The following is a 14,177-nucleotide window of genomic DNA, read 5'->3' as shown; positions in this document are numbered from 1 at the left end:
CTCAGGCAACCCTACCACCCTCACATTATTTCTTCTCTGGCGGTCCTCAGCGTCATCCGCTCTGTGTTGTAGGGATCTCACCATATCCTAAGTTCTGCCAGTTGCGAGCCTTGGGTATGTGAGGCATCCTCCACCTCCGAGATATGATCCTCCGCTGTGGTAATTCTGCCTCTGATCTTATCAAGATCATGCTGGATGAGATTGCATTCCGACGCTAGGAGGTCAATGTGATCCATGAGTTTCGACTTTGATGCCCATATGGCTTTCAGGATCGGACCTGTTATGGCTGCTGTGTCCACCTCAATCTCCTGCGGTATGAGAGAGGAATCCTCTGGCCCCTGTGGCATAGTATTGTCTTGCTGCACCATCTTCACTTTCGGAGGTTTGGCGCGCTGTACAATGGAGACGGGAACCAAGATGGAGTGGGCGGAGCTAGCCACCGCGGTTCCCTGGGAACGGAGTTGTCTCTGATCTAGCGGCGGCTGTATTTGCTGTGCCTGCTGCTTTTTTGACGCAGAGGACGGCATCCCTCTGTGCCTAGCTGACTCCACTAGTGTGGTGTCACTAACAGTGCAGATGAGAGCCGGTCAATTGGCTGTAATCAGGATTAGTTACCGGAGGATAGCTGGAGCTCCAAGAAGACATGTCCCGCCACGATCACATCTGGCCACGCCCCATGGATATTTATGTTTGATAAATGATATGTATACTCAGTCTGTGAAGCGTCGATTCCCACCCCCCTCTCTTCCTGTGTAAGAGTCCGGAGCTAATTAGACATGATGGTCAAATTTTACACATCCTTGAATCCCACCCTTGGATGGGAGGAGAAGGGAGAGGAATGGGAGTGTTTGGTTTTTGGTGCGAATTTTGACAAAGAAAACAGACTTGATATAAGGAGAGATGCTTTTTGGAGGAGCTCTCTTTCACAGCTCCTCCATTTCTTACACACTTCTTCCAACATACAGCAAGCAACATACATACAACTGCTCTCAGAACAAAGGAAACAGCAGCCATCTTTTAAGCACGTTTTGAACTTTATTTTGAAACAAACTTTATCTCATATTTTTAATCATATTTTAAGCTGCCTTAATTCAGTATTTGAACGTACAACTATTGAAAGCATTTTTGTAACTTTTGTGTGAAAATAAATCACACATTTTGATTCAAGCTGACTCAGAAATATAATTCAGAAATTTGTCGCATCATCATTTCAAAGCTTTTGCAATACTAAGCTATTTTTACAGCAATGTAACATGTGTGCAGTAGAGAGTACAGCAATGTAACGTGTGTAGTAGAGAGAGTCTAGCAATGTAACATGTGTACAGCTGGAGTACAGCAATGTAAAATGTGTGTAGTAGAGAGAGTACAGCAATGTAACATGTGTGAAGCTGGAGTACAGCAATGTAACGTGTGCAGTAGAGAGGTACAGAAAACTTACGTGTGCAGCTGGAGTACAGCAATGTAACATGTGCAGTAGAGAGGGTACAGCAATGTAACATGTGTGCAGTGATGGAATATGTGTACAGGTAAGTACAGTGATGGAACATGGGGGGGTAGAGGTGTGTGTGTTTGGGTGGGGGCACTGTACTTCATATAATGGGGAGCCTCTGTGTGTCCTGAGCAGAGACAGTGTACTCATAATGGGGCCCCCTGTCATGTGGATTAGAGGGGCTGCGCTCATATTGAGAAACCCCTGTGTATCATAAAGGATGGGGGGGCACTGTACTTATAATGGGCACCACCTGTGTGTCCTCAGGATGGGGACCTCAGTACATCTTATAATGGGGGACCCCCTATATGACCTGGGGATGGAGGTTTTATACACCTTGTAATGAGGGGCAAAGTTTGTGACCTGAGGACTAGGACTTATTGTGCTTTATAATTGGGAATCCCCTCTGTGACCTAAGGATGAGCATATACACTGCCACTTTATACATGGGCAGGGCAAAGGGTGGGGGGAGGGGCAGCAAAATGAGGTTTTACCTAGAGTATCAGAAATCCTTGCTCCAGCCCTGTGTAGATGTTGGATGTTTGATTCTTTGCGGCCTCGCAGACTCTGGTGAGTGCTACCACTTTGGCAACCTGCGCTGAAAGTGATGAAGGGAGTAGCTGGGTTTCAATCACTTCCTCCAATGTTATCACCGCATATGCCATTCTTGGGTACTCCATCTTTGTACAGGCGTGAAGCCTCTGCAAACAGGATCAGATCAGAATTTTCAAGAGGAGTGTCCTTTACTGGGAGATTTGCTGCATTTCTTCTTCCATATGTTTTAAGTAGATATGGTGACCCTCCTTTTCGAGGTCTTCTTCTCTCTCTAGGAAAAAGCTGGCAGGATTGATTGTAGTACATATTTTCACATCTGTTCTAAAGCATATCTTCCCTTTTGTACAGCACCACTGGCACAGGTTGCAGCTGCAGTTTTCTTTTTGTGTTCTTGCCACGACATGGATCTTGGTGCATCTATTTCATACATGGTTTGAAAGGGTTTGCAGTCAACAGGGCAGGATGAGGAAGTTTCCCACCATTTAAGAATGCAGGATGTGCAGAAAACATGACAACAATCTTCTGGAATGCTAACCTCCAGGGAAAGATTGTTCAGACAAATTGGACACCTCTCAGTTGAAAATTAATGCTAGAGTACTGGCACCAGTCCTATCTTTGCCTTCGTCACCATCTTTTTCTTCATGTTGCTGGTCTCTGTCTTTAGATGAGCATAAACATTTGCTCCTCATCTTGGGCTGTAAAAGCATCAAGTCTGTTGTATTCTCTCTTCTCTCCTCTCTCTGGGCTTCAATGCTACTGCACACTTCAAATCCTTGTTTCCTTATGGCAGTAAAGTTAGTACTCAGTCACATCCCCATTTACTGTTTCTGCCATGGACTGGACACATTTAAAGTAATCAAAACATTCTCAGCCTTTTCTTGTCTCACATCCATCAAGCCACTTTTGTTCTGCGAGGGCCACTCATTAATAATTTTACAACATTATGTCCACTTTCTTTCTAGTGAAATTCACTTTCATGTTCCCTATCTACTTCTTTAAACCATCAAATAGAAAATGTCCAGAACTCCATTCATACCACTGGTTTTCAGTCATAGAGGAACTGAGGGCAAAGGCTCTGGAGTTAACCCCTGTGATTGTGCGACTGGAACTACGTGAAAGTACACATCGAGCCCGAGCATTGAGTTAAAATGAATGGAGATCTGGTCAGTAAAATTTTCTTCTAGCAGAGGTCCAAATCACATGTTTGCCCAACATGCCTCCCCTGTCCTCTTATATCACAATACCATTCTTACATCAGTGTCCTCAGTTGTCCCTGCACATCACAGTCCCCCTTTCACTACAGTGTCCTCAGCCCCCCCTTTACTTCACTCCCCCCTTCCTTCACTGCAGTGTTCTCAGCCCCCCTTATGCTAACACTTCCCTTCATAATACTGTTTCCAGCCCCCTTCACATCACCCCTCCCTTTCACAGTAATGTCTTCAGCCCCCCTTCATATCACCCCCCCCCCCTCCATCCTTCACAATCGTGTCCTCAGCCCCCATTTACATCTCCTCCCTCTCTTTACGGTCCTACCTTACACAGGTACACAGGGGGCGGAAGGCAGAGCAGATCTGGGTGGAAGGTGGGAGCTGCACAACTTTTCATATTAACAAGCTGGAGATTGTTTTCTGCACCCTAGCATAAAATCACCTACTTGTTACCTTGAAAAGTTAACTTGGACAGCTTCTGCCCTCTGTCCAGAACAGTCCTGCCTCCCGCTGTCTGCTCTGCTGTGAGAATGACAGCAGTGATGGCTAGTGGGGAAGAACCAGCTCCTAAGTGGTGCAACTGTGGCAGTCCGGATGGGACAGTGACTCGGTCTGGACCTGGACCGTGGTCCACCATTTAGTGATGCCTGCTCTAGGGCAATATCCTGACTTGTTGCAGCAGTGGTCTGAAATGCACCCTGCACCCTCCACTATGTATACAGGCTGGAGAGTGACAGGCAGGATCAAGAGTAAAATTCCCCCTCTGAGCAGTCTTTGCCCTTCTGGTGGTCATACCCCCTAGGAGGCCTTCAGAGAAACGACTTCGCTAGACAGGTGGACAACAGTACTGATCTGTAGAGCACAGGCAAATCGATGTTTTGCATTCTATGCCTAGGTAAGCACCTAATGCGGAGTCCAGTGCCCAGGCAGCAACATTACAGGCTTCTTCCTGGCGAGGTTTGAGTATGGTTCCTCCAGGACAAACCAAGAAGTAACTTTTTGAGAAGCTGCTATTATAGAGCCCCAGTGATGAAGACTTTTACAAAATAAAAAAATGTCTTCATAGAAAAAAGAATTTGATTCTAAGAAAGGCATCCTGAGACGTTTTCTATTAGTGGCATGTGGCCATCTCTCACCACTAGAATTTGTCCACTGTTTTTTGATATTTTTCAGGTTTCAATGCCATTCGTTCCTGGGGGGGAAAACAAAAACAAAGTTTAGGTATTATATCAGTTGCAAACCAAAACAACAGGCTCACTTTAAATAGTGGCCCCACCAGCTGTACATGCTCCCTTTCCTTTAGTTTCCCCTCCACTCTGTTCAACCACCTGCAGTAAAGAGAAGGAACCCTAGGCCAAGTTGGAACCTGGAGTGTGCACAGAACTTAGCAGCCAATCACCAATCCTGACACTTGAAAGGGAGGAGAGTGTATTGGATACAGCATAGGTGTGCGCAGCCTATTGCATTAGGGTGTGCACTCCAAAGCTCAAACACACTTTACTGATCACTCACCATGTTCATTCAGATAGGGAAGGGTTGATAAATTACATATTTACCAGCCCCTTCCCCCACTCATCCTAAAACATCCCCGCAGCAACAGCCGGTGAGAGAGGAGAGGAGGGAAGCCGGAAGCACTGTGGGGGGAAGGGGGGGGCACAAGGGCAGTAGGGGGAATCTCTGCTGCAAACCATGTGCACACCCCTATGGGATACAGGGAAGTAGTGGGTATTTTCTTTGCTCCCAATGGCCAACCAGAAGAGCTTGAGTTTAAAGGGTGTAATTCCCTGGGGTTGAGTTACTACAGGTAAATAGGCTGTTCTCTTTGCAAGGGAAGTTGGATGAGGTGAATCTTTGCTGATCTCCATTATCCAATCGTGTGCAAGCAAAATGCTATTTTTTTTAATTTTCCTTGATTTCCATGATTGGTTATCCTTTTCAAAATGAAATTTCACCACATTCACTAAGCTCTGAGCAAAATTAACTCACATTGTAAACATCCTATTTAGTAGATCAACCCCTGTATGCTTCAGGTAGAGACTTTTGGATATGTCAAGATACCAGCATTCCTTGCCATACACTTTGGTTCCTCCCTCTGGTTACTACGTCACTACAGTACACAGCAGATATTTATGGGCCAGTGGAAGGAACCACAGCTCACAGTGAGTGAGCAGGCATCCAACACAAAAGTGTTGAATGGTATAGATTCTGCCAGAGGCAATAGAATCACTGCCTGCTGGAGAAGTATGTCTCCTTTAGCGGGCAACTTTTTGCCAAGGGCCCCTCTACACCCTTTTCCCTAGAGGGTTGAGCCTAGGGAGAGAGAGGACAGTAGAATATCCAGAGCTGGGCAAAAGCTGTTTCACAGATCTGGAGCTGCCTGTGTTTATCTGCCTGTCTGTGGCCTATACCTAAGTGAGTATATACCTGGCTCAGCCAGGAAAGAGGCTGTAACATGGCATGATACATGGATTTGGTGTTGTGAAATCTTTTTGAAACTGTTAGTACTCCTTCTGGACACTGTAGCTTAAGGAGGCCTGAAGCCTGCTATAATGGTACCTGGGCTGGTAAAGTATCCATCTCCTTTGATTTTTCAATTAAAGCAGGAGAGTGTCGAGAAGCCACCCATCCACTTGTGTATGGCCTGTCTGTGAAATCTAAAGAGTTTAACCTTTTCATCCTAAATAATTCTATTTTTTTTCTAAAGTGAAGGCATTTATTTAGTATAAAGTTTAAACGAAAAAAAAAATTATATTTTTTAGTTAATTTTTTTATTACTGTAATTGTATCTGTAAACTACAGTATTAAACAGAGGCACACTGCCGTCTGCAGATCAAAGTTTCAAGCCTACATTTGATTACTATGTCTTAGCTGACATAATAAGTACCATTAGGAGCAAAGTGAAAGGCTTTCGTTATAGGTCAGCCCACCACATACAGTCACTTCCGTAGCATTCCCACACTGCTCTTTTCCCTTTTTGGAGACCTAACTCCAATTTCTGTGTAAGTTTCCTGTCACTCCTTTACCATGCTTACTGTCAGGATAGCATCAGAAGATGGCACACTCATGTGTACGCTTCAACATGCAGGCAAAGGTCTGCACTTGGACCTACTTTTACCTTGCCTTTCCGTTGCTGACCCAGCTAGTTCCTGACTTTGGCTTGTCTCTGCCGATTCCCTGCTGTCACCTCAGCCAGTCTTCGGGCCATGACTACTTGCTATTCTGCTTGCTGTCTGTCTTGACAGTTGCCAACCTTTGTTTCAGACTTTGCTTTCAGCTTTCTGTGTGTTCCTACCAGCTGTTGTGCCAGTCTGTACCTCTGTGGTGACCACTCAGCTCTTCAGTGACATCCTAATCATTCTGAGCATTTCACAATCAACACCAGAGCTTCTACCAGAATTCATCATCTGCAGATGGGACATTCAACACTTGTGTCACTCTGTGCCCTTTTACCCCCTATCCTCCATTTTAGCTACTTTTAGATCAGCAATGTAAAGGAAGCCCTCTCATAATTTTTTTTACCTCTAACCAGATACATGATAATTACAGAAGTTTAATGATAACCTTTTCCCCGCCACTTTCTAACAATGTTTGGACATGGTGATTGACTGCTCAAGCCAGAGGACTGTATATTGAGAGTAGAGGAAGGAAGTCATATGTTCCCCCATAGCTAGAATTTCTGGCTTTCTGAGGGACCCTACACTCTGAATGGAGTGGCAACATTAAAGTCCCAATAACATGAAATTTGCCCTCCAACCCCATTCCCATGCCACTCCTGTCCTGCTCTACTTACTCTGCTCTTCCAATTTCCATTCACGAATTTCTGGATTTGGGAGAGTCTGGTGGTCAACTTGACACCTCAATGTTTTTCCATTGTCCTCCATCTCTGGGACATACATCAGAATGGACGAAGTGCTGTACAGATGGTTGTCATCAATATGTAATTCAGAGTCCGTTGTAGGTAACTCGTCTTTCTCCTTGAACCATTTAATCTCTATAGTATTTGGGTAGAAGGAGTGGACTCTGCAGGAAAGCTTCATCTTCTGACCAACATTTTCAGAGGTGATCTGTTCCACAACAGGCTGAGCTGCAAATATAAAACAGAAAATTTGGAAGGGTTTTTAGTAGGTACACTGTGCTTTGCTGTTTTTACACATCGCCCATTGGTGTGAGGAAAGTTGCAGCATATAGATTACAGAATGGCATTAAAGAAAAATTCCAAGTACACATATTTTTACATTAGTCCAGCTTGGATTACTGTAACAATGCATATACCTATCTCTGTGGGATCCCTATATTAGCTGGAAATCGCCGTAGTACACATGCATCTACAGTGATCTCCACTAGCTTCTGGGTCCCATGCTGAGCGGCTGTCATACTGAAAAGTGAACACAGGAGGTGGTTCGCTTCGCACATGCGCCATGCTCGATTGATGCAAAGTGTTCTTCAATTGACTAAGGAGGCGAGGCGAGCAGTTGTTTCAACCTCGCCTTCTCATACAATCAGAGAATTTTTTGCATTCACTGAGAACATGCAAAGCATTCTTTGAATGGTGCCTGTGTCAAGCGAGCAATCTCCTGCATTCACAATAGAGCAGGCCAGCCATTCAGCACGGGACCTGGAAGCTAGTGAAGATCACCAGAGTAGTGGTGCCGACTACAGTGATTTCCAGCTTACACAGGGATCCCACAGGTAAGCTGTAACTATGCTTATACCCTACCTGTAATAATAATTGGCTCTGCTCAGAACTACACTGTAATAACCTATCAATCAGCTTTTCACTATTTGTGAACTGTGGAGATATTTTTCCTGGAGTGTGATTAAATCTGTGTGAGTTTACAGTTTATGCTCTGTTCTATATTGCTGTTGTGCTGGAGTTTCCTTTGTCATATGAACTGAAAGTACCTATTGAGTTATCCATAGCACTGTGTCAGAACTGTAATATCGGTTACCTTATTTAAAGTCAATCCCTTATTTGCAACCGTTAAGGTCTTGGGTGGTGGGATCATGGGAGTAAGCCTAGACCTTGAGGGCTATATCCTCTGAGCTGGAAAGGGAGCTACTGATCTATTGAAGACCTAACCCATGCTGTTTTCTGAGGGACAACAGAACTGAGGATACTGGAGCTGAACTAGCACATTCAATGGTCTTTTTCTATAGTCTCATACATGATGCAGAGAAAACATAGGAACCCCCGCTTTGTTAGCATCCATCCAGGGACTGTTAGCTTTGAAGAAATTATACAACTTTGGGTACTGTATTTACTCCCTTCTGTTCTACAAGTACTGATATAATTGTAGCACTAACTCACGGTGGAGCTGCTGATTTAAAGCGGGCTGTTACCGTCACCTTGTTACCTGTAATTTCACCAATACCGGGTCTAGGGGTCCCCGTTGAGCTTACTATAAGACAATGTAGGCACCAGTCACTTGAGTACTTTTCCAATGCTTTAATGGGGATAACTGGAAGAAGTAGCAGGAAAGAGGTAGAAGGAGAGTTGCAGGGATGTTCAAATACCTTTTCTTGGCGTAGCGTCAAGGAATTTAAATCTTTAGGATTGATGTATCCTCAGCTTAGGATTAAATCTTTGCCCGCCTGGATAGGTTTCTCTCACTTGCCTAGCAGCCGGAACGCAGCACGAACAAAAAGTCTCTGCCACAGACTTGAATGAAATAAACTCATACGATCCTCTGCCACAGGATGTAATAGTTTGATGAACAGCAAACACAGTACCAGAACCTTTAAGCTGACCGGCAGTATTTGTGCGATAAGGTAGTTCAGGATATGTCCTCCAATCGAGTCACCAGGCCCTTCTTAACCACTTGCCTAACGCAGATATACTGCGGCAGAATGGCACGGGCAGGCAGAATCACGTACCCATACGTGATCTGCCTCCCGCGGGTGGGGGGTCCGATCGGACCCCCCCCCCAGTGCCATAGGCGGTCGGCTCCTGTTCGCGGGCGATGAGAGGTGAGGGGGAGGCCATCCATTGTTGGCCACCCCCTCCTGATCGCTCCCGGCGAATGAAAATGCTTCCTTTCCCTCTGTAATGTAAACAGAGGGAAAGGAAGTGATGTCATCCCTCCTCGAGCCGGTCTTTTCGTTCCGGCGCCGAGGAGAGAAGACATCCAAGTAAGTTGCACCAACACTACACTAACAGTAGAACACGCAGGCACACTTGTCACCCCCCAGTCACCCCCCGATCACCCCCCTGTACCCCCTGTCACTCTGTCACCAATAGCAGTTTTTTTTTTTGCATTGGTGTCAGTTTGACAGTTATAAGTGTTAGGGCAGTTAGGTTAGCCCCCTTTAGGTCTAGGGTACCCCCCTTTAGGTCCAGGGTACCCCCCTAACCCCCCCTAATAAAAGTTAACCCCTTGATTACCCCCCGTCGCCAGTGTCGCTAAGCGATCGTTTTTCTGATCGCTGTATTAGTGACACAGGTGACGCTAGTTAGGGAGGTAAGTATATAGGTTCGCTGTCAGTGTTTTATAGCGACAGGGACCCCCATATACTACCTGCTAAAGGTTTTAACCCCCTGATTGCCCCCTAGTTAACCCTTTCACCAGCGATCACCGTATCACCGTACTCCCCAGCAGTTTAGGGTTCCCATAAACACAGTGTTAGCGGGATCAACCCAGATACCTGCTAGCACCTGCGTTTTGCCCCTCGGCCCAGCCCTGCCCAGCCCACCCAAGTGCAGTATCGATCGATAACTGACACTTACCAAACACTAAGCACACATAACTGCAGCGTTCGCAGAGTCAGGCCTGATCCCTGCGATCGCTAACAGTTTTTTGGTAGCTTTTTGAATCAGTCGCTAACAGTCAGGAGCTTTTTTGCCTGTGAGTCTCACTAGTGTACCCCTAAATTTAGAGCCCAAAATGGCAAATCGAAGGTACACTAGTGAAGAGGCCTACACGTTTCTGAGTATGACAGATAGTGAAGAGGAAGTCACTCATCTGTCAAGTTCAGGCTCAGAATACGAACCTGTAGAGGACAGCGGCTCCATGACAGATAGCTCTGACGACGGAGTTGTGGTCCCTGCTAGGGTCAGGCGTACCAGACCCCGATCTTCTTCTTCTGTCCATAAAGTGCAAGAACCGCAGGGCTCTCGTATGGAGCAGAGAAGTACTAGTGCCGCTACTCCTTCTGGTGAACTGGCAAGCACCAGCGGCCTAGTACACCCTGGTCGTACATCCAGCACTGCAGTAACACTTGGTGACGTGGCGAGTCCCATAAGTGCAGTTCAAGCTGGCGAGGTGGCAAGCACTAGTAGTGTCCCGCTGCCACCAAGAAGAAGACAAACACAGGCCCGTCGTGCCCATAGTGCCCTTCCTGCTGCATTCGCCAATCCGAATTGGGTACCCACCACTTCTGCAGCACCCGTACTTCCCCCTTTCACTGGCCAACCCGGAATTCAGGTGGAAACAGTTGACTTTACGCCACTGGATTTTTATACGCTGTTTTTCACCGAAGATCTCTATAGATCTATTGTGGACCAAAGCAATTTGTACGCTGGTCAACACATCGCCACTATTCCCCAGTCCTCCCTTGCCAGAGATTGGAGACCAATTACGGTCTCCGAATTTAAGATCTTTCTGGGCCTTTCCCTCAACATGGGCATAACTAAAAAGAGTGAGTTGCGGTCATATTGGTCCACTGACCCAATTCACCATATACCCGTGTTCTCTGCCTCCATGACCAGGGCACGATACGAGCAGATTTTGCGGTTCATGCACTTCAACGACAATGAACTCTGTCGTCCTCGTGGAGACCCTGGATACGATCGGCTCTACAAAATTCGGCCCCTCGTAAACCACTTCAACCAACGTTTTGGAGACTTGTTTACTCCCCATCAAGTTGTCTGCGTTGATGAGTCCCTGATTAAGTTTTCTGGCCGCTTGTCATTCAAACAGTACCTTCCCAGCAAGCTTGCCAGATACGGGGTCAAGATGTATAAGCTCTGTGACAGGGCCACAGGCTATACATGTAGATTTATGGTTTACGAGGGCAAAGATAGTCACGTAGAGCCGATAAACTGCCCTGACTACATAGGAAGTGCTGGCAAGATAGTGTGGGACTTGGTGTCACCCTTATTCAGAAAGGGGTACCACTTGTACGTGGACAATTATTACACGAGCGTGCCACTTTTTTGATCATCAGATTGGAGCATGTGGCACTGTGCAACCTAATCGCCGGGGCTTTCCCCAGCGGCTTGTAGAGTCCCGTCTTAGGCTGGGGGAGAGAGCCTGCTTGCAGTGTAATAACTTGCTCGCTATGAAGTGGAGGGACAATAAGAATGTTTTCGTTCTCACCTCCCTTCATGCAGACACGACGACCCAAATTACTACGGCGACTGGTGTTGTGGAGAAACCCCTCTGTGTCCACGAATATAACCTTAATACGGGAGGGGTGGACCTCAACGACCAGTTGTTGGCGCCGTACCTAGTTGCCCGTAAGGCCAGACGCTGGTACAAAAAAGTGTCTGTTTATTTATTTCAATTGGCTTTGCTGAACGCTCATGTGCTATACAGAGCGTCAGGACAGACTGGATCCTTCCTTAAATTCCAGGAAGAGATCGTCAGAGCCCTTCTGTTTCCAGACGGTGCTCCACCTCACCTTCCCAATCCAAATACAGTAAGCCGGCTGCATGGGAGGCATTTTCCTTATGTCCTCCAGAGTACCCCTACCCAACGAGCCCCCCAAAAAAGATGTCGTGTCTGCAGCAAGCGCGGATTTAGGCGTGACACCAGGTATTGTTGTCCCTCCTGTCCTGACAATCCTGGTCTATGCATTGGTGAATGTTTTGAACGCTACCATTCACTAGTTGAGTATTAGCGTAGGGTACAGCACTGCACAGACTAGGACACACTTCCACAGGGTCTCCCAAGATGCCATCGCATTTTGAGAGACCCAAACCTGGTACCAGTTAAAAAAGTTAAAGTTACTAAAAAAAAGTGTTAAAAAAAATAAAAAAATAAAAAAAAAATAAAAATACAAAAAAAAATAAAATAAAAAAACCAAAAATAGTTGTTGTTTTATTGTTCTCTCTCTATTCTCTCTCTATTGTTCTGCTCTTTTTTATTGTATTCTATACTGCAATGTTTTATTGTTATGTTTTTATCATGTTTGCTTTATAGGTATGCAATTTTTTTATACTTTGTTTTTTTATTGTTAACCACTTTTTTGTTTTCAGGTATGCCATTCAGCTGCAGAGCGGATTTATTTATCTTGACAGCAACGATATATAAAGCCGTGACTCCAGTGCTGTCGGAGGTGATTTCACCACCACAGTTGCATACTTCAGCATATATGCCGAAGCGTGGGGGCAGCAGTGGGTGGAGGAGCAATTTGCTCCTGCCTTTTGCGGGAGGATGCCCCCATGCTTCGGCATATATATATTTTAGGTAGGCACAGGTTGCGTTAAATGTTTTATTTTTTACTATGTTTTTTTTTGTATTTGCTTTGCAGGTATGGTAAGTATTACTGTTATACTGTAATGTTACTTTGTTTTTTTGTTAACCATCATTTGCTTAGCAGGTACGCCATTCAGTTGCAGCGCGGATTTATTTATCTTGACAGCAACAGCGTTTGCTCCCACGATACATAAAGCCGTGACTCCAGCGCTGTCGGAGGTGATTTCACCACCACAGTTACATACTTCAGCATATATGCCGAAGCGTGGGGGCAGCAGTGGGTGGAGGAGCAATTTGCTCCTGCCTTTTGCGGGAGGATGTCCCCATGCTTCGGCATATATAAATGGTGCATGTATGCCCATCATTAGAAGTGGGTGGATGAAGGGAGGTATTCTAATGGTGGGCATACCCACCGATCAATATCTTTTTTTCGTTCAGCCCACAGGCTGCATGAAAAAAAAGTTTACAATATATGCCCAACAAGGACCAGCAACGTACTGGTATGTTGCTGGACTTTGAGTGGTTATACCAGAATGATGCCTGCAGGTTTAGGTATCATCTTGGTATCATTCTTTTCAGCCAGCGGTCGGCTTTCATGTAAAAGCAATCCTAGTGGCTAATTAGCCTCTAGACTGCTTTTACAAGCAGTGGGAGGGAATGCCCCCCCCCCACTGTCTTCCATGTTTTTCTCTGGCTCTCCTGTCCCAACAGGGAACCTGAGAATGCAGCCGGTGATTCGGCCAGCTGACCATAGAGCTGATCAGAGACCAGAATGGCTCCAAACATCTCTATGGCCTAAGAAACCGGAAGCTACGAGCATTTCATGACTTCGATTTTGCCGGATGTAAACAGCGCCATTGGGAAATTGGGAAAGCATTTTATCACACCGATCTTGGTGTGGTCAGATGCTTTGAGGGCAGAGGAGAGATCTAGGGTCTAATAGACCCCAATTTTTTCAAAAAAAGAGTACCTGTCACTACCTATGGCTATCATAGGGGATATTTACATTCCCTGAGATAACAATAAAAATTATTAAAAAAAAATAAAAATGAAAGGAACAGTTTAAAAATAAGATAAAAAATCAAACAATTAATAAAGAAAAAAAAACAAAAAAAAAAAAAAAACACCCCTGTCCCCCCCTGCTCTCGCGCAAAGGCGAACGCAAGCGTCGGTCTGGCGTCAAATGTAAACAGCAATTGCACCATGCATGTGAGGTATCACAGCGAAGGTCAGATCGAGGGCAGTAATTTTAGCAGTAGACCTCCTCTGTAAATCTAAAGTGGTAACCTGTAAAGGCTTTTAAAGGCTTTTAAAAATGTATTTAGTTTGTCGCCACTGCACGTTTGTGCGCAATTTTAAAGCATGTCATGTTTGGTATCCATGTACTCGGCCTAAGATCATCTTTTTTATTTCATCAAACATTTGGGCAATATAGTGTGTTTTAGTGCATTAAAATTTAAAAAAGTGTGTTTTTTCCCCAAAAAATGCATTTGAAAAATCGCTGCGCAA

General features: G+C 45.4%; 1 protein-coding gene across 2 annotated transcripts in view; it reads right to left on the bottom strand.

The window, feature by feature from the left end:
• Nucleotides 1–3,506: 3,506 nt before the first annotated feature.
• LOC141111889 (uncharacterized) overlaps nucleotides 3,507–14,177 on the bottom strand; it is a 46,063-nt gene continuing 35,392 nt past the window's right edge. For both annotated transcript variants that reach the window (XM_073604099.1, XM_073604100.1), the window contains exons 7-8: nucleotides 7,043–7,336; nucleotides 3,507–4,444 (exon numbers count right to left, since the gene is read on the bottom strand). In XM_073604099.1, the coding sequence (XP_073460200.1) occupies nucleotides 4,422–4,444; nucleotides 7,043–7,336 (317 nt within the window). In that variant the 3' untranslated portion in view covers nucleotides 3,507–4,421. The remainder of the gene's footprint in view (nucleotides 4,445–7,042; nucleotides 7,337–14,177) is intronic.

The sequence above is a fragment of the Aquarana catesbeiana genome, linkage group LG11, assembly GCF_042186555.1.
Source record: "Aquarana catesbeiana isolate 2022-GZ linkage group LG11, ASM4218655v1, whole genome shotgun sequence".
Classification (NCBI taxonomy): domain Eukaryota; kingdom Metazoa; phylum Chordata; class Amphibia; order Anura; family Ranidae; genus Aquarana; species Aquarana catesbeiana.
This window is presented reverse-complemented; position numbering and strand designations above follow the sequence as displayed.